The 25,107-nt window shown below is 39.3% G+C and overlaps 2 protein-coding genes across 3 annotated transcripts in view; both read left to right on the forward strand.

Moving 5' to 3' along the window:
* The window catches only part of LOC149839581 (uncharacterized), a 68,220-nt gene extending 50,644 nt beyond the window's left edge, over window positions 1-17,576 (forward strand). For both annotated transcript variants that reach the window (XM_090002645.1, XM_090002646.1), the window contains 8 exons: window positions 13,925-14,001; window positions 14,147-14,397; window positions 14,690-14,746; window positions 14,835-15,003; window positions 16,135-16,192; window positions 16,293-16,378; window positions 16,554-16,610; window positions 17,233-17,576. In XM_090002645.1, the coding sequence (XP_089858771.1) occupies window positions 13,925-14,001; window positions 14,147-14,397; window positions 14,690-14,746; window positions 14,835-15,003; window positions 16,135-16,192; window positions 16,293-16,378; window positions 16,554-16,610; window positions 17,233-17,319 (842 nt within the window). In that variant the 3' untranslated portion in view covers window positions 17,320-17,576. The remainder of the gene's footprint in view (window positions 1-13,924; window positions 14,002-14,146; window positions 14,398-14,689; window positions 14,747-14,834; window positions 15,004-16,134; window positions 16,193-16,292; window positions 16,379-16,553; window positions 16,611-17,232) is intronic.
* A 3,776-nt stretch (window positions 17,577-21,352) lies between these two features.
* EMB3136 (Ribosomal protein L10 family protein) lies at window positions 21,353-22,382 on the forward strand. The gene has a single exon (XM_090002644.1). The coding sequence runs from the start codon at window positions 21,415-21,417 to the stop codon at window positions 22,102-22,104; it is 690 nt and encodes a 229-aa protein (XP_089858770.1). The 5' UTR covers window positions 21,353-21,414; the 3' UTR covers window positions 22,105-22,382.
* Window positions 22,383-25,107: the final 2,725 nt, after the last annotated feature.

Genomic DNA, 25,107 nt, shown 5'->3' on the forward strand with positions numbered 1-25,107 from the left:
ATGGGTCAATGCACATCACCCACACAAGGGTCAACAGAGGAGAAAAGTAAATGCTCTTTGTATTACAAATGCTTGAGAAATCATTGAAGAGTTACAAGGGGAGAACCCCTACGAGAGGGAGAATGGGGCAGCCCAACTAGCTGTTGGGCTGGCTCCCAATGGTCACATTTGTGACTGTTGGGAGCAGCTCCAACAGCTAGTTGGAGCTTTTCCTTTCAAGTACACCAGCTCATAAAGGCTAAAAAATAACATCAATAACTGAAATTGTTAAACATGATGCTATGTATTTATCCAAATTGATAGTATCACACATAGACTTAACCTCCATTACAATGACCAAACAAAAAATGAAGAACCAAATCCCAGATAACAATTGCCTTTGGCAATACAGCATAAACAGGATTTTATTAGGATCCACCTCTGTTTCGTCATCATGAATCTCCAATTCATCAATATCATCGTTCAAGTCATCCATATAAACTGGTTCTGCTTCATCTTGATTCTTCGTCTCAGTGTCAAGCACTTGCTTTTTTTCCTTTAACAACGAATCATGTGTTAGATGCAGTGTTGTGAAAAGCGCCTCGAGGCGTAAAGCGTAAGCCTTAATTTTTTTTTGAAAACTTAAAAAAAAAATTATAAAAATATATCTAAAAATACAAATAAATAAAGAAATGCTTTATTGATGAAATAACTACCAATAAGAAATAGAAAATCTCAAATAAGTACTAAAAAATATGAGATTAACATATAAAAGTAACTAAAAACTGATTACATAACTGGAAAATATATGAGATTAACCAAAAAAAGTTAAAATATACTAAGAAAATGATTACATAACGGAAATAACTGAAAAATATATGAGATTAACCTACAAAAGTTAAAATATATGAGATTATTCTAAAAAATATGAAATTAACATATAAAAGTAACTAAAAAATGATTACATAACTGAAAAATATATGAGATTAACCAACAAAAGATAAAATAAAAAAATAAGAAACCGATTACATGACAGGAAAATATATGAGATTAATCAACAAAAGTTAAAATATATGAGATTATTCTAAAAAATATGAGATTAACATATAAAAGTAACTAAAAAACTGATTACATAACTGAAAAACATATGAGATTAACCAACAAAAGTTAAATATACTAAGAAACTGATTACATAACTGAAATAACTGGAAAACTATGTCACATGGGTGCGGGTGCGGCACTTTCAAAAACCTAGGGTGCGGCAGGGGCAAAAATGTAAATATATATATATATATATATATAATTTTGAAGTTTTAACAGTTAACATTGTCATAATATCATTCATCAATCATCATTCATGTAATATATCAACCTAAATATCAATCAAATAAGTAAAGCAGAAAAGAACTAAATTACATACCAAAGTATATCCTGATGAAGTAATTGGTCTTAATAATTTCTTCTTCATCATCAAATGCATCATTAGAAGGAATACTGGGTTCAGCTAAATCCATGTTTGTTATGTTGAAATCATGCTCTCCCTCAAAGTCACACTCTTCTGGGTTTACATCCCCAAATTTGGATGTTCCTTGTCTGCGTTACAAATCCAATTTGAAAATGTTAAATGCAATACAAGTATATTTAAATGAAAAACTAAGAAATAATCAAATAACTAAGGGAGCAAATTAGTACTTGTATTCATCATTGGTTCGCGAAAGTAATCGAAGATTTGAATGAACATATACTAAATCCTCTGCACGCTTGCTGGTGAGTTTGTTTCTCTTCATGTTATGGATTTGAGAATATGTGCTCCAATTTGTTTTACAACAAGATGAACTAGTAGGCTGCGATAGCAATCTTAATGCAAGACGTTGGAGAAGAGGTGTTTCTGATCCAAATGTTGACCACCATGTGATAAGATCTATATTATCCTCTTCTCTCGCGAATAATGCCGGTTCATATAATCTCGAAGATGAAAATTTTTCAAACTCTTGTGTGACTTGATGTAGAAGATATGCTTCTGGAAAAAGTTGTCATACACATATTTCTCTGTCTTGATAGCTCTGGATCTAAATTTGGAGGAACACGACCAATACCACCAGCCCGCCACTTATTTGCATAATATTTTCGATTAAGAGAATGTGTCATGCAATGCAAATGAGTGTTGCTCTTATCCCATCTTCTGACTAAAATTGAATGAATATGATTAAAAAATTCTGACTCATCAAATGCAGGATTTTTTTCTTCATGCTTGAAAACTATAGCTTGTATTTTTACAATCATATTATCCCACATTTCATAAACTCTGTGAAGCATGGGCTCATCCTTATCAACTTCTCTTAACATTTCCCAAATAGGTTGCGTAAATTGAAGGAAGTATACCACTCTGTCCCAAAACTCATCATCAAGAATGAATTTTTTAATTTCTTGAGCCTTAATATCATCATCAACACGATAGAATGTTCAATTTTCATCAATCACCATGTTAATCAAAGCATTCTTCACTCTTTTAATCTTCTTCACTATCACAATGATGGGTGCAAAACGTATTTCAGTGACCTTCAACAATTTCAGGTCAGAATGCCTATTAAATATAGCATTAGCACGATGGTGGTTAACAACAAAATTTCTAATGTTTTTGACATTTCTTTCTAAATCTTCAATCCATGAACATAAAGCATATGCTTGTGATTTTTCTTCTTCTTTGGGGTTGCAGATGCTCTTTAGGGTCAGATTTAAGTTGTGTGCTACACAGGGAGTTCAAAAAATATGAGGGTACTCACTCTCCAAACTCAATGTTGCACTTTTACAAACTGGTGCGTTGTCTGTAATGATTCGTACCACGTTCTGATCGCCCACTTCTTTTATGATTTCTATAAACAATCCCTTCAAATACTCTGCATTTTTATATTTCCCAGATGCATTAACTGCTTTTAAGAATATTGGGCAACTAAGCGAACAAACAATGAAATTGATCAGTGGACGCCTTTGAATATCTGTCCATCCATTAGACACAATAGAAACTCCATTTTGCTCCCATGAATATTTTTTAATCTCAAGCAACCTCTCCACATTTGCTCTCTCTTTTGCAAGAAGTGTGGTTCGTATTTTTTCTGAACTTGGAGGCACATAACCACTCAAATTACAATTTGCTAAGGATGTTATTAAATCCTTCCAATAAGGATTTCTAGCCACATTAAATGGGAGTGAATTAGAATAAAAATACCTCCCAACTTTTCTATCCAATTCTTCTGTCCCATATGTATTGAATGTTGCTTGTATCGTTCCTCTACCTCCTACATTGACTTTTTTTTTCAGCATCTTCTTGGTGGCTTGCAAATGACACACTAACTGCAGAAGAACCGGCCATTGCCTTTCTCTTCTCATATTCTTCTTGTATTTTCTTGTATTTTCTTCGCATTGTCTCATCAACTTTTCTGCATCTTGAAATGCCATATCCTGGTATATTCAACAAATGGGCCTTCACTCTTGTGTAAGACCCAACAAAATCTCTTTCGCAGAGCTTGCATCGAAATTTCTTGTTTCCACCACCTCCTTCTCCAGTTTTTGCAAGTTTATCTACATGTACCCATAATGGCCCCACATCATCAATCCCACTACAACTATCAGCAAAACTAGCAACAGAACTCACATGTTGAGATGAGGATGACGCAAATCCTTTTCCTTTATCCTTCATTTTTATCTTAAAAACATAAAAAAAATACATTCAAAATTTCAAATCAATTATACAGACATTATCTTGATATAAAAATATATATAAAATCAGGAGCAAGGAGGGGGATCTGCCCCTCCCCTGCCAAAAACAGGAAGGGACTCAACCCCTCCCTTGAAATAAGAGGGAGCAGGGACGGGGGCTCGACCTCCTCCCATGTCGAAAACAGAGGGAGCAGGGGGGGCTCAGCCCCTTCCCTGCCGACCCAACAAGAGAGCGAGAGGGGGGAGGGGCTCCTCTGCCGACCCAACAAGACAGCGAGAGGGGGGGGGGATGCGCTCGGCCCCTCCCTTGCCAAAAACAGAGAGAGTAGGGGGGGCTCAGCCCCTCCCCTGCCGACCAAACAAGAGAGCGAGGGGGGGGGGGGGCTCGGCCCCTCCCCTGCCGAAAACAGAGGGAGCAGGGGGGCTCAGCCCCTCCCCTGCCGACCCCACAAGAGAGCGAGAGGGGGGGGGGGGGGGCTCGACCCCTCCCCTGCCGACACAAGAAGAGAGCGAGAGAGGGTACGTACCTGCGAAACGAGAGGAGTCTAGGAGGTGGCATCGGCAGGAGAGAGCTCAAGCTGAGCGGGAGAGGAGATGAGAGATTAGGGCAAAAAAAATTTGCCCTAATCTTCATTTTCATCGTGGAATTTTTTATTTTTTTAAACTCTGAAAAGTGGACGAAAATGATCCTGGGTGCGTTGACCACACCCAGGGTCGTGTTGACCGCACGCGCACCCGCATCGCATCGACGCGGGTGCGGCACCTGTTTTGCCGAGTCACCTCCTAGGTGTGGTCAACGCGATAGAATGTCTTAATTTCTTGAGCCTTGACATCATCATCAACATGATAGAATGTCTAATTTTCATCAGTCACCATGCTAACCAAAACATTCTTCACTTTTTTAATCCTCTTCACCATCACAATGATGGACGCAAAACGTGTTTAAACTACCTTCGCAATTTCAAGTCAGAATGTCTATTAAATATAGTATTACCACGATGGTGGTTAACAATAAAATTTGTAATGCTTTTGACATTTCTTTTTAAATCTTCAATCCATAAACATAAAGCATATGCTTGTGAATTTTCTTCTTCTTTGGGGGTTGCATATGCTCTTTAGGGCCAGATTTAAGTTGTGTGCTACACAGGGAGTCCAAAAAATATGAGGGTAGTCACTCTCCAAACTCAACGCTGCACTTTTATAAACTGGAGCGTTGTCTGTAATAATTTATACAACATTCTGATCACCCACTTCTTTTATGACTTTTATAAACAACCCTTTCAAATACTCTGCATTTTTATATTCTCCAGATGCGTCAACTACTTTCAAGAATACTGGGCCACTAAGCGAAGAAGCAATGAAATTGATCAGTGAACACCTTTGAATATCTGTCCATCCATTAGACACAATAGAAACTCCATTTTTCTCCCATGAATATTTTTTAATCTCCAACAACCTCTCCACATTTGCCCTCTCTTCTGCAAGAAGTGTGGTTCGTATTTTTTCTAAGCTTGGAGGCACATAGCCACTTAAATTCCAATTTGCCAAGGATGTTACTAAATCCTTTCAATAAGGATTTCTAGCCACATTAAATGGGAGTGAACTAGAATAAAAATACCTCCCAACTTTTCTATCCAATTCTTTTCTTTCATATGTATTGAATGCTGCTTGTATCGTTCCTCTACCTTTTACATTGACTTTTCTTTTTTTTTCAGCATCTTCTTGGTGGCTTGCAAATGGCACACTAACTGCACAAGAATCAGTCATTGTCTCTCTCTTCTTGTATTTTCTTGTGTTGTCTTCGTATTGCCTCATCAACTTTTCTACATCCTAAAATGCCATGTTCTGGTATCTTCAACAAATAAGCCTTCACTCTTGTGTAAGACCCAACAAAATCTCTTTCGCAGAGCTGCATCGAAATCTCTTGTTTTCACCACCCCCTTCTCCAGTTTTTGCAAGTTTATCTACATGTACCCATAGTGGCCCCACCTCATCAGTCCCACTACAACTATCAGTAAAACTCAAATGTTGGGATGAGGATGACACAAGTCTTTTCCCTTTATCCATCATTTTTATCCTGAAAACAAAAAAAAAATACATTCAAAATTTCAAATCAATTATACAAACATTATATATATATATATATATATATATATATATATATATATATATATATATATATATATATATATATATATATATATATATATATCCCCTGCCAATAACAGGGAGGGACTCAGCCCTTCCCCTGAAATAAGAGGGAGCAGGAAAGGGGGCTCTACCCCTCCCCTGCCGACCCAACAAGAGAGCGAGAGGGGGGGCTCGTTCCCTCCCCTGCCGAAATCAGAGGGAGCAAGGGGGGCTCGGCCCCTCCCCTGCCGATCCAACAAGAGAGCGAGAGGGAGCTGGGGGGGCTCAGCCCCTCCCCTGCCGACCCAACATGAGAGCGAGAGGGAGCAAGGGGGCTCGACCCCTCCATTGCCGACACAAGAAGAGAGAGAGAGGGAGCTAGAGGGTACCTGAGCTGCGCGGGAGAGGAGGAGGTGGCGTTGGGAGGACTCGAGCTGAGCTGCGCGGGAGAGCAAAGGAGATTAGGGCAATTTTTTTTTTTTGCCCTAATCTTCCTTTTTCATTGTTTTTTTTTAATGTCTGAAAAATTGGACCAAAATGACCCTGGGTGCGTTGACCGCACCCAAGGTCGTGTTAGACCGCATCCGGTGCCGCACCCGCATCGTGTCGCGTTGACGCGGGTGCGGCACCTGCTTTGCCGAGTCCCTGTGACTTAGGATTAACGTATAAAAGTAACTAAAAACTGATTACATAACTGGAAAATATATGAGATTAACCAACAAAAGATAAAATGTACTAAGGAACTGATTACATAACTGAAATAACTAGAAAATATATGAGATTAACCTACAAAAGTTAAAATATATGAGATTGTTCTAAAAAATATGAGATTAACATATAAAAGTTACTAAAAAACTGATTACATAACTGGAAAATATATGAGATTAACCTGCAAAAGTTAAAATATATTAAGAAACTAATTACATAACTGAAATAACTGAAAAATATACGAGATTAAAAAACAAAAGTTAAAATATAGTAATATACTACGAAACTGATTACATAACTGAAATAACTGGAAAATATATGAGATTAACCTACACAAATCTTGTTGTAAAAAAAAAAAATTGCACCTCAAGGCGCGTTTTTGATAACTCTAGTTAGATGTTTATTGTATACAAACAAAGGAAAATAAATGTTTGTATAGCAAGATAAAGGGTGATATAGGTTTATATATGACGATGTAGTTTTGCCTTTCCTATACCCATTTTGTGAATCATGATATGATGACATGTTCAATAGGGACATGTTCATTTGCACTTATAATGAAGTTTGTTTCCAACCAATTATGATTCATAGGAAATATTGGATCTTCCTTCTCAATGATCCCGTCATCATCTAAGTCATATGGGTCTTTTATGACCTTGTTCCTTTATTGGATGTTTATGACAATGGTGGTGTTGGAAGACAAATCCAATTGGATTCGTGGATCAATTTGTAACTAAAGAAGCATGACAATCTACATCCAATAAAGCATTGAGGAAAGAAGAAAGAAAGGATGAGCATCATGCTATTTCTAGATTCTATTATACTAATGCTTTGTCTTTCAATCTTTGCATATTTTTGCCCTATATTAAAATTTGTTGCAAGCTATGGTCGAGTGTTTAAGCTATCTTCTTACCAAGATATGAGGATATGGATATTGAAAGACATGGAGATGACTTTGATTGTTGAAGGGTTTAGAAAATATCATGGTTTAAGGCTAGGAAGCGGAAGCGGGAAATGATACGGGAAGCAAAAGTGAGAAGCAATGCATTTTAAAATATATAGGAAGCGGGAAGCGAGGAATAAAAAAAAAATATAAGAATTGAATGAGAATCAAAATGAAACACAAATAAAAACTAAAATAGAAGTGATTATTAATTTTCATGATTTTTTAGTGCAAGAATTAAATTTTTAACAAAATCTAAAAATGATGACTACCAATTTAGCGAAAGCACATGGAAATGAGTGAGAAGAGTCACACATAAAAATCATGAAAAGTTGAGTAAGAGAATATATAATAAGAATAAATGAAGCGTGTGGAAACCACAAGAGAAGCATGGGGGAATTAAGGTTCTCATCAAGTTTCGGAAGCGAGAAGTATCGTGCTTCCAAAGCGTTTTCGGGAAGCGAGCTTCCCACCTGTTTAAGAAGCTTTCGGTAACTCTGGTTTAAAGTTGGTTGTTACATTATGGGGATGATTTGATAGATAAAAAAAAAAGATCAATTTTCTTGTAAATTGCTTCTCAGGAAATATTTTCTTTTTTGGGTCTATTGATATCAACTGTTATTGTTTGAAACTGGTTTTAGTATTTATTTTATATTCTTTATTTGTTATCTATTGTTGCTTCATAAAGAATGCATTTGTTTCTATTTATTTGTTTTTTTAGTTTTGCAAAGTTTTTTAATATTTATTTGTGAAGCTTACACTTGACACTTCAAGGCTTGTGCATTGTTTATAGGTGGTGGAGCACCTTTCTACACCTTAATGCTTTTCTCAACATTGATGCATACACTTCCTCGTGTGGGTTATTGTATAAGAGCACACTTTTATGTCCAATTGATGCAATTCCCAATTTAAGAGTGAGATAATACTGAGCCAAGGTTGTAAGTATCGTATTGTAACCTGTATCGGTCGGGCTCAAAATAAGATACGTATCGTATCGTAAAAAATCATAAAATTTGATTTTTTTTTAATTCCTAAAAAGTCAGAAAAACCAGAAAAATAGTGAAAATTCTAAAAAATATTTACACACAAAACAATGATGAAGTGCACAAAATGCAACCATAACATCACATATGAAGCATTTATGTCTCTGCGAGCTGCATAAGACATCATCAAACATCAACTCTCACATGAACAATGCAAGAATATTAAGTATCTTGCAATTAAGAACATGCGACAAGACTTATACTTTCATATTACATAAGTAAAAATATTATGGCAGTAGTTGCACTCGATTTTTACTCATTATTTGAGTGCTTCGTTGCCATGTTGGATCATCTGATGTCATCTTTGTTGAAGGAGTTTGGAGCCCGATTTCTACCTTTATATAAATCTTTAATTTTCGAGGATCTTTTGAGCCAGAATTTTTTCGGAGAGTAGCTTTGTAATTTTATTCATGATAAAGATTTTTTACATTAACTCATTTTTTTGAGTGAAAAAAATGGTGAAAATGCATTTTTTTACCTTAACCCACTTCTTTGAGTGAAAAAATAGTGGAAATGCACTCTTACTTGATGAAATCACGAAAACCCTCGCCTCGACGCAAAGATCAGCCCCTAAAACGGTCTCACTGCTCCTAAGTTGCGTGGGAAGCTCTCCAGTATGTTCTATACGAATGAAGGTTTCAACCCTCAAAAGCTCTTTAAAACCCCAAAACATAAAAACACGATTTTGCCCATTTTTAAGTCTGCAGTCACCGTGTCGTACGATATATGCGATACACACTAGTATCGAGATATGGCTGTGTATCATATCGATCTCTTGCATCGATACGTATCGTACCAACTAATGTGTGTCATATCGATCTCTTGCATCGATATGTAGCGTACCGTATTGTACAATATGGTAGAATACAGACAACACTGGTCTGAGCTATTAGACTAATTATCTTTTCAAAATTGAGATCACATTCTTGTGTATACCCCTTAGCCACAGGCCTTGATTTGAAAACTGTAAATCCTATGGCTTAAGAGGCAATAATTTTTTTGGGTAATAAATTCCCCAAAACTGTTTTTTTTAGGGAAATATCCTTTAAAATAAATGATTTTTAGATGCAAATGAAAATAACAAGCCACCAAGCATACTGGAATTTTTTAAACCTGGGGGGCAATTGCAACCCCTCCCTCCCTCCTTTCCCCCAGTTTTGGCATTTCAGGATCAGTTGAAAAAATTTCTCCAGCAGCAATACTATTGTGTCATTTTTTTTTAATTTTATTTCTGTTAGGATTTGAGATTTCAATCTTTGCTTTCCATAATGTTTTGATAACATTCAAGGGTCAGTTCTAGGTGAACAATTTATTTAGCTAGCTATGTGAAGCAATTGGTCTGACTGGTCCAAACTACCAAATCCTATCGGAAAAATCTTTAAGTGATGTGAGAAACAGAGCGTTAAGCATAATTGGAGCAATCACTCTGTAGACGTTGATGAAAACAACAACAACAACAACAACAATAACAACAACAACTACGCCTTCATCCCAAAACAATTGGGGTCGGCGATATGAACCAACAAAGAAAATCATTTTGGGTCTTCCACATGAATCCTTCTCCTCCCATCATTTCTATCCAATGCCATGTCCTCGTTGAGGTTCAAAGCATTCATATCCTTTCCTATCATTTCCCTCCAAGTTTTCCTAGGCCTACCCCGACCTCTTTTAACTAATATATTTTCCCATTTCTCCATCCTTCTAACTGGAGCATCATTAGGCCTTCGTCGAATATGTCCAAACCACCGTAAACGATTCTCTTTCATCTTATTTTCAATGGGTGCAACACCTACCTTCTTACGTATCTCCTCGTTTCGAATCTTATCTTTTATTGTATTTCCACACATCCATCTAAGCATACGCATCTCAGCTACACTCATTTTTTGAATATGATGTCTCTTGGCAGCCCAACATTCCGTACCATATAGTAAAGTGGGCTTAATAGTCGTCCTATAAAACTTTTCTTTCAACCGCAATGACATTCTACGATCGCATAACACTCCAGTTGCACTTTTCCATTTCATCCACCCAACCTTTATCCTATGATTTACATCTCCATCAATTTCTCCATACTTTTGAATGATAGATCCCAAATATTTGAAACAATCATCCACCGATATTTCTTGCTCACCAAGTTTCACTACACTCCCATCACTACTTCGTTGCTTACTAAACCGACATTCCATATATTCTGTCTTACTCTTACTCAACTTAAAACCTCTTGCTTTCAATGTCTGTCTCCATAATTCTAACTTGGCATTAACCCCAGCTCTAGACTCATCAATCAAAACAATATCATCAGCAAACAACATACACCACAACACATTTTCTTGAATTGATCTCGTAAGCTCATCCATCACTATAGCAAATAGGAAAGGGCTTATAGCAGATCCTTGATGTAACCCCACCGTTATAGGAAAATTGGTTGTCACCCCTCCACAAGTGCGGACATTGGTTACTACTCCTTTATACATATCCTTAATTATACTAATGTACTTGAGAGAAACACCTTTCTTCATCATTGTCCACCAGAGAACGTCCCTAGGTACTCTATCGTATGCCTTCTCCAAATCAATAAAAACCATATGCAAATCTTTGTTCCTCTCTCTATTTCTCTCAATAAGTTGTCTAAGAAGATGTATAGCTTCCATAGTTGATCTTCCAGGCATAAAACCAAATTGATTCTCCGATATCATGACAACCTTCCTCAACCTAGACTCAATCACCCTCTCCCAAAGTTTCATAGTATGACTCATGAGTTTTATACCACAATAGTTTGTGCAATCTTGTATATCACCCTTATTCTTATATAGAGGCACCAAAGTACTCTTCCTCCACTCATTAGGCATCTTATTTGTTCGCCAAATCTTGTTAAAAAGATTTGTCAACCATTCTAAACCTTTCTCTCCCAAGCATTTTCAAGCCTTGATAGGTATACCATCTGGGCCAACTGTCGTTCTTGATTTCATTTTCTTCAAAGCCTCTGCAATTTCTTTCTTTTGAATCTTGCGCATGAAGTCACGATTCATTTCATGAAAAGGAATGGACAAGTCTCCAAGATCCTGAGCATGACTTCCATTAAAAAGCTTATCAAAATAATCTTTCCATCTCTTCTTAATCTCTTCATCTTTGACTAAAACCCTTTGTGTTTTATCTTTGATACATCTAACCATACCCAGATCCCTCGATTTCCTATCTCTCATCTTTGCAAGCCTATAAATATCCTTCTCGCTCTCTTTGGTATCCAACTTGTCATAAACCTTCTTATATACCTTATCCCTCGCGTTTTGAACTACTTTTTTAGCTTCCTTCTTTGCTATCGTATACTTCTCCAAATTCTCATTATCACGACTCTTAGATTTCTATAACACTCTCTTTTAACCTTAATAGCTAATTTGACATCCTCGTTCCACCATGATGTATCCTTACCTAGCGGTGCACCGCCTTTAGACTCACCCAATACCTCCTTAGCCACTTTTCTCATGCCACCCGCTATCTTATTCCACATTGATTCTGAATCCTCATCGAGACATCAATTAGCTTCCTTAACTACCTGCTCTACAAACATTCTCTGTTTAGCTCCTTTCAGTGCCCACCACTTAATTCTAGGATCTATCCTATGTCTATCCCTTTTGCGACATTGTCTAATTCTAAGATCTAAAATTAAGACTCTATGTTGTGTAGCTACACTTTCTCCCGGTATAACCTTACAATCGATGCAACAACCCCTATCTCTCTTTCTAAGTAGGAAAAAATCTATCTGACTCATATTAACCCCACTTTTAAATGTTACTAGGTGAGACTTCCTTTTCCTAAACCAAGTGTTTGCTAAGATCATATCATATGACAAATCAAAATCTAAAATCCTTTCTCCACTTTCGTTTCTTTCTCCTGTACCGTAGCCTTCATGGATACTCTCAAATCCATCCCTACTAATGACTACATGTCCATTAAGGTCACCACCGATGAAAAGCTTTTCTCCATAAGATATCCCTTGTATTACTCCATCTAAATCTTCCCAAAATTGACGCTTAATGGAATCATCTAAACCGACTTGAGGTGCATAAACACTAATATTATTAATAATATCCGTACCTAATACTAATTTAATAAGTAAAATCCTATCACCCTTCCTACGAACCTCAACTACATTATCTATAAACTCACGACTCATAACAATCCCTACTCCATTCCTATTTCTATTTATTCCTGTATACCAAATCTTATATCCCCAAGGTTCTATCACTTTTGCCTTCTCACCTACTCATTTGGTCTCTTGTAGACATAAAATATCAATCTTTCTCCTACACATAACATCTACTAACTCTACCAACTTACCAGTTAAAGACCCTATGTTCCAAGTGGCTAACCTAATTTTATGATCTTGGGCTAACTTCTTTACCTCCACCCGTCCAACAAAGTGAGGGAACCCTTGCCTATTTGACACCACACCTAGGCGCCGGTGTGACGCGTCACTTTCGGGCGACGACCTAGCAACCCTTGCCCATTTATCACTGCCTCTGAGCCTATAGAGTACATCGCGTCGCTCAGTAGGGAACGCCCCAACAAAATTCTCATATTGGTTAATATTCATAGGGTATGACTATGACTAAGTTTTTATGCTGGCTGTCACTGGCCTACCGCAACCCTCCTCCTTTATCCGGGCTTGGGACCGGCAGTGTATAACTAAACAGTTATACACAGGGGGAGTTGATGAAAACAGATGACTAAAAATTACTTTCTACGAACAAAGCATAAATCATTGTTGGCCAGTCACCGTGGAGATATATATGAACAAAGGACTGAAATACCTATGCTTGTGGTATATGAAGCGATGCATGGAAATGAACTAATGCCCCTAAATAAACATCATAATCCTTCATGGTGGAACTCTACAAGTATAGTTTTCCTAAATTCAAATCAAGGCTTCCAGCGAGCTTGAATTGTTTCTTTTGTTTTGAATGATTCACATGTTTACTTGGTTTTTGAAGGCCAATGTGGGGAATTTTCATTTTGTTTTTTCCAAAAATTGACACCAGGTACTACTTCGATCAATATGTAACTCCTTGAGCCAATGGTTCACAAATGAAATTGGAAAAGAAGTGGTAGAAATTTGATTTAACTCTGATTATTTATTGGCCCTCGAAAGTGTTTTCTGTTGACACATAAAAATGCTTAGATGATTTCAACAACAAAATTAAGGGCCATGTGAATAAATGAAGAAAGCTAATGCTCTTTTATAGAAATTCTTTTCAGTAAATTGCATTATGACAGTTGATTGCCTATGGTGACTGTAGAAATTCAACTGCTCATATTGTTTCTCTCTACAGAATGTGCTTCTTGCAATTTTCTTTTCTTTTCCTGGGATTCTCGATTTTTACGAGTCAGTTCTAGATTCTTGCAGGTAGTGCACCCTTGGCAGCTTTTGGATGGGTTATTGCTACTCATCTTTCTCTTTATCCCGCTATCATGGTGATACCTGTATGTATTCTACTCTTCTTGAGTCATGATTGTCATACCTGGGATATTCCAGAAAGAAGCAGAATACATCCAAGAAAATATCTGGAAGTGGCTCGCCATCTGTTGGGTTCATAACTCATGTATGTCATGCTGTTTCCATTTTCAGGTGATTCTGTTGTTAGGTTATGGCACCGATTCTCCTCCAAAGAAACTTTTCAAATCTGTGCTGACTGGGGCCTATCATGTAACACATAGCCAAACTCAACACACTGAAAAAAGTCATGTTCAAGTTCATAGCTTCTCATGCAGAGTGGTCATGAACTTTATGCTGTGGGCAATATTTTGGTGGTCGTATGTATTGTTTTTGTGTAGCATTGCCCTTTCACGTTATGGTGGTCTGCCAGAAATGTTCAAAAAGTAAGGTTTGTTACCTCTCACACACACACATTTATACATATGCATTCACTGCTTGATGAAATCTAATGTTGTTATGCATGTCACATTAATGTGATTTATTGCTACCCTTTATTTTAAAGTAATTTACAAAATCTTTTTAATGACGTATATTTTGGTTTCTTCTGGTTTGATTCATTATGTTCATGATTATGAGTTGGGTATGTCTCCGTTGAGTTTCCTCAGGTCCCTATTATTATTCTGATGCTTTGACCTCGTTTTTCTGTTTAATTTTTTCTTCTTATTGGATATGCAGAACTTATGGGTTCATCTTAACCGTGTCGGATCTATCTCCAAATTCGGGTGTCTTATGGTGAGTTGTAGTCTAGTCTGTTATGCATCAATAGTTGTCTCTTTGTCGATCTTATGTAGATATGCTCTTTGATGGCAATTCAATCCAGGTATTTCTTTGCTGAAGTCTTTGACTTCTTCAGAAGTTTTTTTTTGATGGTATTTCATGCAAATATCCTATTCATGATGTTGCCGCTGGCTTTGCGCTTGTACCACCGGCCATGCTTCCTTGCATATGTGTATATGATGCTCTCTTCAATGCTTAAATCTTATCCTTCAGTAAGTTGCCTTTATATCACTTTATCTCTCTCTCCCTTCAATGTTTTAAAGCTTGTTTTACCTCTAAACTTGGATTTGTTGTTCTAGAGATCTTATGGGGGACTTTTATATTGCATTTAGATAGTCTATCCTTCTGGGCTTCTTCTGATATGTTAATCATAGCACATCCTTAAGCCAATGTTTTGAATTTATTAGCTGAATTCTTGTCTGTGGGTGACTGACTCTGACATGGGTTCTAGATTCTGCAACTCAACCTGGTACATGTTACTGGCTTGCTTCGAAGGTGGAAGCACATTTCCTAATGCCTATAGCTAGTAAAGAAGCACTCCTTTGTACTCTTCTAACCAATGATGAAACTCATTTGTATACATTCTACCTGGTGACATTTGTAAGATGCAGCAGAATGGAGTTTGGAATCGCTTTTATGCTAATAATTATTTGTCCAAGACTTGTGAACTTAGGCTCTTCAATATAAGTGTGTGGTCTGTGATATTGCATATCTACACATGCACATGTGCGTATGGTTAAACAACACAATAGAATACCCAACAAAATACGGATGCATGGATATCGTCATAGAATGATTTTACGTTTTCCTTCAAGACTGTTGCTTCCTACATTTGCTTGGAATCCAACAGATAAACATATACATGTAAAGCATACATGCACACACATTCATGCTGCCCCGTTTGAGTCAGTTTTTACCCTCACACCGTCTGCCGCTTATTCCTCACTGCCATGGTTATTGATATTTCAAGGAAACATAGTTTGATAATGCTGTGGGAATTTCTATAGTTGGATTGAGTTTTGATGGAAAGGGAGCTCTCAAAAAGTTGTAAAGTTATGTGCAACTTGAAAAAGAGGCTATTTTTCTTCAAGAAAATACTAATTGTCAAAATTAATTTACACGCCATTTCTGAAGTAAACTTGCCTTTTTTTTCTTAGGGTGTGAATAGTCATCAAACGGTTGCACTTATTTCCTGTTGTGCTTCCGTGGCTATGTTTTGTGTGTGTGTGTGTGGGGGGGGGGGGGTTGCGCACCTTTGCACATAACATTTATGTGTTTGATTGTTTTTTACTGTGCCTTGTGGAATTTGTACTGATTACATGTCATTTTTCAATGGCTAATAGGTTGGAGACTCTTCTCTATATTTGGGCCTCATGGGCCTCTTTGTGAATGAACTTGCAGGTGAATGTTCTGACTTTTAAGTTGTTTTATATTGGCCTGTGATATGGTTTTTGTGGTTCTTTCACAAAATATTTCATGCATGCGAGGTGATAATATGCAGAGATGCGTTTCTCCTTTCTGCTGGTGGGAGGTTATGTTGGAGTCCATCTTTTGAGCCCTGTGATGTACAACCTTTGGATTTGGAGGGTTCTCTCTCTCTCTCTCTCACACACACACACACACACACATCCGTGCTGCTCCCCGTACATGTCATTGTGAATGTGTGTGAAGAAAAATTTTCTATGGCTTAAGTATGCCAAACTAGCATTTGCATGTCTTTGAAGAGCCTTTTCCCTGAAGTAACTTCTCATGAAATTTCTAGGGTACTGGCAATGCAAACTTCTACTTCGCAACAGGACTAGCCTATGCTTGCTTCCAGGTATTCTTCTATCTGTAATGAGTGTTTTATATATGATCAAATAGATGATCAGAGCATTCTCATGACTGTGTACATCATGACCATCGTTCTGAGAGAGAGAGAGAGAGAGAGAGAGAGAGAGAGAGAGAGAGAGAGAGAGAGAGAGAGAGATGGTCGACCCACTTCTGAGAAATGTTCTACACAGATTCAACCATTGTGGAGCTGTTGGAAGTTTCTGTTTGGATGATTTAGGCCATGATCCTATCATGTGTTCATAATCTGTCAGGTCATTGGATCCTGGTCCAATTACGTGCCTCTCATTTTTTTTTCAGTCTACATGAGCCTGGTGTGATCCAATCCAGTGTGGATAGTTAAGAGTTTACACATGGAGCTCTCCTTCTCTTACCAATTCCCATTCCATCAGGCTGGTGCTTTTCAGACTGCGAGATGGTTCTGAAATATGCATATGTTGGGGCCCTTGTTTTGTTTTTTGTTTTTTGATAGGCAAGCTGGGGTTAGGCTGACCCCCACCGGTTATACAACCGTACAATTGGGTTTTGAACTGGTAAACTGTGATTTGCACATGTAGTTGTGTGTGTGTGTGCGTGCTTGCTGATGTCCAAATTCACTCATGTTTATGCAGACAATTTTAATAGTTGAGAGCGTTAGCACCATGCTCAACCATGATCGAAAGTTGAAAAAGCAATTGCAGCCAGATACCATCAAGTGACAGATTTGTGCTAACGTAGAGGCAGAGTTCCCAACTTGGCTTTCAGAAACATCCTCCTGATGGGAAGGATGAATGCAGCCTTTTGGGGTTTTGAGAAAACGTTACTTGAATAGATGTACCAACGCTTCAAATGTCTGTAGACTGAGCAAAGCATTCATATCGAGGCTTGCTCTTGTTGTGGGACGATCTCTATATCACGCATTGGAGCATTGGCCGTCTTTCATTGCAATTGATCGTTAAGTGGGTTTAATCTGGGTTCAGTCGCTTAGTATATTGTTCAGTCTTTTAGTATATTGCCCAATCATCAAAACACCATGGGATCTAGGCGCATGAGCTCCCCAAGCGGATCAGCTTGTGTTATTGATTGTTTTGATGTGAATTCGTGCTAGTTGGATTCAAGGATTGTAAGGAACTGTCCTGTTTAGGACAATTTCTGTGCCGAGTTTGGGTGTTCTGTCCTGGTTCGGCCTATAATTTTTTGGATCATTAAGGGGGTGTTCGCAACCTTGGACTTGAGCAACCCAGACACCTGCATCCGGGACACCCTCGGGCATCCCAGAAAAATGGGACAAAGCGGGGGCTGTCTTGTCCCCGCCCATGAGTCTTGCAAAGGCAAGACAAACACAAAGTGGGATGTGTATAGCCTTTTTCGATGGGATTTGAAGGGGCTTTCCCTTTTGTGCATCAGTTCTTGATAGCTTCCCAAGTCATTTGGCTGCAGAGAGCGTGCTCGCCAGATCCTTGACATTTTGCTTGGCATGCCTACTTTTGCCCGAACTTGAGGTGGCTGAGAGGCTGGAGCCTGGGAGAAGAGATTAATGCCAGTTTAAGGGATTTCGGTATGGTGAACCATCAAGCATGAGTCTGATTAGTCGGGTCCATGGCATGTCTAATACACTTTCGAGAGCTCATAATAGAGTAAAATTTTATATTTCCACATCTTTTCCTATTTCATTTTAGAACCATCGACTCAAGGAGTTACATATTATTGATCAAACATGTACCTGGTGTCAATTTGAACAAATAAAATGGAAATTTCCTGCATTGGCCTTTATAAACCAATTTAACACGTGAATCATTCAAAACAAAAGAGAAGCAATTCAAGCTCCCTGGAAGCATTGTGTTAGATTTAGGAAAACTATAAGACCATGTTTGTGAGCCTTGTATTCTGATGGAAACACAGTTTCAGTATGTTGCGAAAATATCGTTTTGCCAATGTGTGATGTTGAGAGATGGAGTTGCCAAAAACATCATGTCATGAAAGGTGTTGAAATGTGGTGTTTGGCCTGCCAACACCGATCTCAACGCATTGTTTCAGCAATACCAGAACAGGATTTGGTAGTTTGAACAGTCAGACCAATCGTTCCACATAGCTAAGTAGCTAAATAAATTGTTCTCCCAGAAACCTTACCCTTGAATGTTATCAAAACGTCATGGAAAGCAAATATTGAAATCTCAAATCCTAACAGAAATAAAATAAAATAAATAAAAGTTGCCACAAGAGAATTGATGTTGGAGAAAGCAACCTGTTGGCTCGAGCAAGTTTTGGGGTGGGGTTGTAAATCTAATCTTATAGATGTGCAGTGCAATAAGAGTCGGCATTTGAATTACTAGATTCCTACGTGTGTGCAGGTCTTCTTGGCCATTAAAAAATTAACAGTTGTAATTGCATCAAACTTTCATAGTTAAAGAGAATGTAATTGTTGGTTGAAGGAACACAACCTAATGATTGATCCTTAACAAATCAACCATACCGAACACATCTATGGGGTTAACTTGAGTTAAAACAATTTGCAATTATGACGTCCTAGTTCGAATGTAGTGTAGTCGACCACTCTGTTAAGTAAATCTTATGGTATGGATTGATTTTATCATGGTTCACTTTAATCCTTAAGAAAAATCAACAAACGGATGTGAAAGCTATATATATATATATATATATATATATATATATATATATATATATATATATATATATCATAACTTATGGTGGTACACGTTTGATTTACATAAATCTAAGCTCCAAATGCAAAATCTAACCTTTGGATCATATTTAATAGGTTCTATTTACTATTTTTCTATGCTAAAGTTGACTGAAATATGATGTTTTATATCATTTTCAAAGCACTCTTATTTTCATGAATTGTGAGCCGTTGATTTTCAGTCTAAAAATAAGATCTTATGATATATTAGACATGACAAAACCTTATAACAGAATAAATAAATCATGTTAAACACATCGGTACTGCTGCCATACAAACAAGAGTGTGTACCACCCTTGATATCATGGCACAGAACAACTTTATTTTTACACACAGACAAGCTGGGTAGACTGAAAAAGTGGCAGGCTGCTACAACTTTTCATGTATATAAGAACTTGACTTTATTAAATGAACTATGCCAAATCTATCTTCACTGTTCAATCTATCGTACGTTAGAGTGAATTCATTGATACAATGTGCACATGTGCAGCAAGGAGTTATTTCAGCCAAGTTTCTTTTCAGGCTAAAGGTTAGCCTTTGTTTGTTTGCTGGACACTACCCAAGTTCGCCCTGCCAATTTGCAGCAAGGGTTAAAGTTTTTTACAATCGGTTGTACGTACCATCGATTTAACAAAAGGGGTTTTCTATTTTTTGTTTTGTTTTTTCTTCCGTTAAATCTAACTTTGTAGATATGATTTGTATATTGTTTTTAGTAGGAACCTGCTTATAGATTACCAGAATCCAACCTATGTATGGATTCTTTCCAGTGATGTGAAAATCAAAGATTGTAAATGCACTAATTTTTCCCAAAATCAAGAAGAGGTATTTTTTCATAAAAAAAACATGATCCAATGGTCAATTTTCACTAAATCATCCATATCGAATATATCTGTTAGGTTAGATTGAGTCAAAAGACATGCATTGTGAGATTCCAACTAGATTGTAGGTAGCATAGACTGTATATAAATATATACCCTTGCAACAATTTATTATATTTTTATTGTAAATGATATGAACCCATGTAGATGCCTCTCTAGGGCTGCGGATCAGATATAATAGGATAACTTATCCAAATCCAATACATTATTTCGGATTTTCTTTCATAAAGAATGAGGAAACCACACCCGGAATCAAAGACCTAATCGCGCTGGCTATGCCTGCCATACTTATTGCTGCTTTCCCAGCGGTGTAAACCTGTGACACACCTCTTTTCCTGAGGGAGTCGCCTTGCTTCAGCACAAGCAAGGGACATAATGCTCTTGCCCCTTCTTATATGCAAAGAGCTGATGCACATGAAAGTGGAACCCTAGCCACCTGTATAGTGGCCAAGCCCCTCTTACATTATTTCGGATTTGCTGATTTGGATTTATTTCAGATTTGGATCTAATTCAAATCTGGTTTAAAATTTGATCAGATTTCATTTTGTAAAGATTTCATTGTTTTCAGATTCGAGTAGGATTCAGAGCAATATTTTAGGTTGGATCTAATTTGGACTTACATCAAAACTATTCAATCCAATTGCATCTTTCTTGCATGTGAATGATTGTTTTTAATTTTATTTTTACTGGATCCAGTATTACCACATATATTTTGGATTTGGATTCAAACCTAGCTCTTTGAATCTAGTTAGGATCCAGACGACTCATATAGATCTATGGTTTGCATTCCAGATTCAGATTTGGTCTAGCACGACTCAGCTTGTATCCAATCAGGTTGCACCCGTAGACTAGGGATGCAAACTAATCAGACCCGGATCAGCTAAATACATAGAAAAGTGGGATATGGATAGGGTCAAAACAGCCAAAAATCATAAATAAAAGTAACATACTGGATCCGGTCCATTTACATCCCTACCCTTAAACCAACTTAGAGAATCAAGCAGGACAAAAATTGAGCTGACCAACTACAGACCGGATCTAATGAAAACTGATCTGGACCGATCCCGAACTTATGTTAATTTCGTAATTTCATGCCAAGTAGGAGGTCACTTTTGGACTTGGACACACAGATAAGGCACCCAAAAAATCTCACCCTCCCCCTCTCCCTCTCCCTCTCCCTCTCCCTCCACATCTCTCTCTCTCTCTCTCTCTCTCTCTCTCTCTCTCTCTCTCTCATGGAGGCCCAGGCCGTCCTCCACGCCCACCCCACCTCCAAACCACTCTTCACCACCCAAATCCGATTCTCCAAGCCCCTTCTCGACCTCCAAAAGGCCTCCCCCAAACCCCTCAGAACCACCACCTCCTTCCCCCGAATCCGGGCGGCCATCAGCCGTACCAAGAAGGAGCAGACGGTGGAGACTGTCCGGCAGCAGATCGAGAACTGCTACCTCATCGCCGGAATCAAGTACAAGGGCCTCACGGTGAAGCAGTTCCAGGAGCTCCGGCAGTCCCTGCCGGAAACCGTCAAACTGATCGTCGCGAAGAACACCCTCGTCGGGAAGGCGGTCGAGGGGACGCCGTGGGAGGCGCTGAAGCCGTGCCTGAAGGGAATGAACGCCTGGATGTTCGTTCACACCGAGGAGATCCCGGGGGCGCTGAAGCAGTACCGGAATTTCCAGAAGGAGAAGAAGCTCGACGATAACGACTACTCGGGGGCGGTTTTCGAGGGGAAATTCTACTCCCCGGCCGATTTTAAGTCGCTGGAGACGATGCCCTCGAGGGCGGAGATCTACGCGAAGTTCCTCGGGGCGTTGCAGGGCCCGTCGTATTCGTTGGTGAGCACAATTCAGGCGCCCGCGAGGGACATTGTCATGGTTCTGAAGGCGTATGTGAAGAAACTGGAGGAAGAGGGGAGTGGACAGTGATGGTAATTTCTCTTTCGATTCGTGAAGGCAATAAGCCACTGTGAGTTTCTTTCCTTTTTCTTTCTCGATGAAGTATTTATGTATCTGATGTTTTGATGTGTAATTGATTCAAATTCGGCGTAAAAAGAGGGAACTGGTTTCTCTTTAGACTGTGAAGTTTAGCATTTTGATTAGTCTTCACATTTCGTGCTTCTTTTGTGATGTTCCACTCCTTGTTGTAAATTTTTGTTACTTGGCTAACTTCAGTTGAAATTTGTCAAATTTCTTGGATGCAAAAATGTGGTTTTATTGTTTATAATTGTTAAGGAGCAGGCTTCAAGAGTATTGTGTAAGCATTACCTCATATGAGATTGCTGCTTTTATTTATTGATTGTTTACCTTTTTCTTTTTTAAATTTCACAGTAATAAACTTTGAATGAGCTTTAACTTTGCGTTGGTGTTGTAAAACTGGGCAAATAGAAATGGAATTTCTGCCGGAACAAAAGAACTGCAAAATCAAACTGTATTGAATTATTGTCAGCGTCCTAAAAATAATGTTTCTTCCTCTTAAATTAGCTGTTTGACTTTGAAGAAAGGCTGCTCACAGGATCAAAGATTGTTTAGATCGTCAATGAGGGCTTATTTTAACTTCTTAAGTCTGCTTTGTTGGACATTATGGGTTACGGGTCCAACCCGCAGTCTGACCCGGTTTGACACCATGTTAGTGGGTCACGTAAGTGACTGGATGATGGAGGTAGTGGGTGGGAGTTACGTGAATGTGGAGAGACCACATTCACGTAACTGCCCAATTCTCCATTATATATATGGGGTTAGGGGCTACGAAGTTGATGAGAGTTCATAGCCATATCCTGCCCAAACTCACTTCTGCATTCAAGCTTAAGCAGAACAGGGTCCTGCTCACCGTCGACATAAGGCCTGGGCTCATTGTGGGCGTCGACCGGCTGAGGAGAACGCCGAATCACCTACACCATCAATGGCGAATCCAGGTACGCTCCCTGTCTATTTGTTTACACAGGGTTTCGCCCAACATTGGGTTATGGGCCCACTTTACCGCGCATTCCTGCTGCGCGTGGCTGTGTAGGCTGTAACGGCGTTTTGGCGTCGGTGGAGTCGCCGTGGGGCGACAACCACCGATTAGCCGAAGACTGTCGCCGTGAGGCGACAGTCATCACCGGCAAATGTCACCGGAAAAAGGGCGACATTTTTTTTTCCCTGTACTGGCAAAACTCATAAAAAAAAAAATTATACCTGTGGCCGTTGGGCTGCAGGCCGGTTTTGCCGTCGCCGGTAATTTTGCCGGAGCCGTCACCAGAAAACCCCTGCACCGTTGGGTTGCAGGGTGGTCGGCTTATGCAGGAAATGTTGCCGTGGTTGAACGCCGGATGGCCGGCGTCAGGGGCCTCAAAACCCCCATTTCACTGTGTGGGGCGTCTGCCGGAGATTCCAGCCGGTGCCAGCAATAGGACGTCGCCGTAGGGCGCCGTCAGTCGTCGGTGTGCTTTCGCCGGAAGATGTCGTCGGTCGATGGCGGAAAGGGTTTAAAACCCCTTTTTTCTCTGCCCTGCTCCTTCAGCCATAGGGTTGGGTTGATCGCCGTAGGGCGATTTGCCGGTAGGGGCAGCCGTCGGTCGCCGGAGGCCTTGCTGACACCGTCGGGGCTGCCGCCGGACTGGCAGGCGCTGCCGTGCACTTCAACCATCGGATGGCAGCCACCATCGTCGCTGTGGGGCGACGTCTTCTGTCGGGGAGGATGACGCCGGACCGGCGTCACCGTGGGGTGACGCAGGTCGCCGGCAGTTGCGCCGGTCGCCGTGACGGCGACGTGGGTCGCCGTGAAATCGGTAAAGGGGGAAACCGAAAACCTTTTTTCCCTAAAACCGAAACAGAAACCATCGGGTTTCTGTTTTAGGTTTTTAAAATAAGACCGGATCGGGTCCGGTGAGCTGACCCGTGGACAGACCCGATCCAAACCCTTTTGGGTGGATCGGGTCTGCTCTTTTCTTTTGGATCTGACCCGGACCCATAAAGGTACCGGGTCTGGGTCTGATCCGGAAAGGATCGGGTCCGATCTGGAACCATTAAGGACCGGGTCGGACCCGGATCCGGTTTTGTCCGAATCATACCCGGGTCCATGTTGGACCGGGTCGAACCCGGTATCCGGTCTGGACCGGGCCGTACCCGGGTCCATGATGGACCGGGTCTAACCCGGTATCTGTTTTGGACCGGGTCCGACCCGGGCCTGTTTCGGACCGGGTCTAACCTGGGTTTTGGTTCGGGCCGGGTCCGACCCGTATTAAGTATGGGTCGGGTCAGACCCGGATCCCATTTGAAACTGGGTTGGATCCATAAAAACAGGATCCAAACACTATTGAGACTGAATCGAATCAGGAACCTGATCCGACCCCTTCCGGAACCGGTTCGGAGCCATTTTTGACCGGTTCTTTCCAGTTTTTCACCGGTTCCGGAACGCTGAGACCCTGTTTTCATAGATTTAAATAAATACAGGGATTTTGGTATACGGTTATAGGGTTTTATGAATTTTTGTTCATATTATGTATCGGTTTATAAGGTTCAGAACCGGTTCGGACCATTAGATGACCGGTTCGGGGCGGTTTCAGACCGGTTCAGAGTGTTTTAAGACCGGTTCCTACATAAGGACCCTGGGTTTTACCCATATGAGCATGCTTTTGTTATTTTTCATGCTTTATAAAGTATTTATTTTGAATAATGCACGACTTATGCATGTTAATTCATGTATTTTGCGTTGGTTAAGTTATGCATGATGATTTTAAGCATGAATTATGATTAAATTTATGACAATTAGTTTATGCATTTTTGTTGTATAAACTGATATTAGGTCATAAATATACATGCATTAAAATGTGTGCATGAGTGTGCTCCATAATACGAATAAATTTTTCTGTAAAAGATTTTGATTAACTGATTCATGTAATCACTAAAGTGATCTGAGTCGTGTTAATTGAGGATTCTTTGAACCGTATT

Source organism: Nuphar pumila, chromosome 4, assembly GCF_984573655.1.
Source record: "Nuphar pumila chromosome 4, dmNupPumi1.hap1.1, whole genome shotgun sequence".
NCBI lineage: Eukaryota > Viridiplantae > Streptophyta > Magnoliopsida > Nymphaeales > Nymphaeaceae > Nuphar > Nuphar pumila.

Excerpts from the sequence above, each read along its gene's own strand:
- EMB3136 (XM_090002644.1), top strand. The coding sequence starts at position 21,415 with ATGGAGGCCCAGGCCGTCCTCCACGCCCACCCCACCTCCAAACCACTC.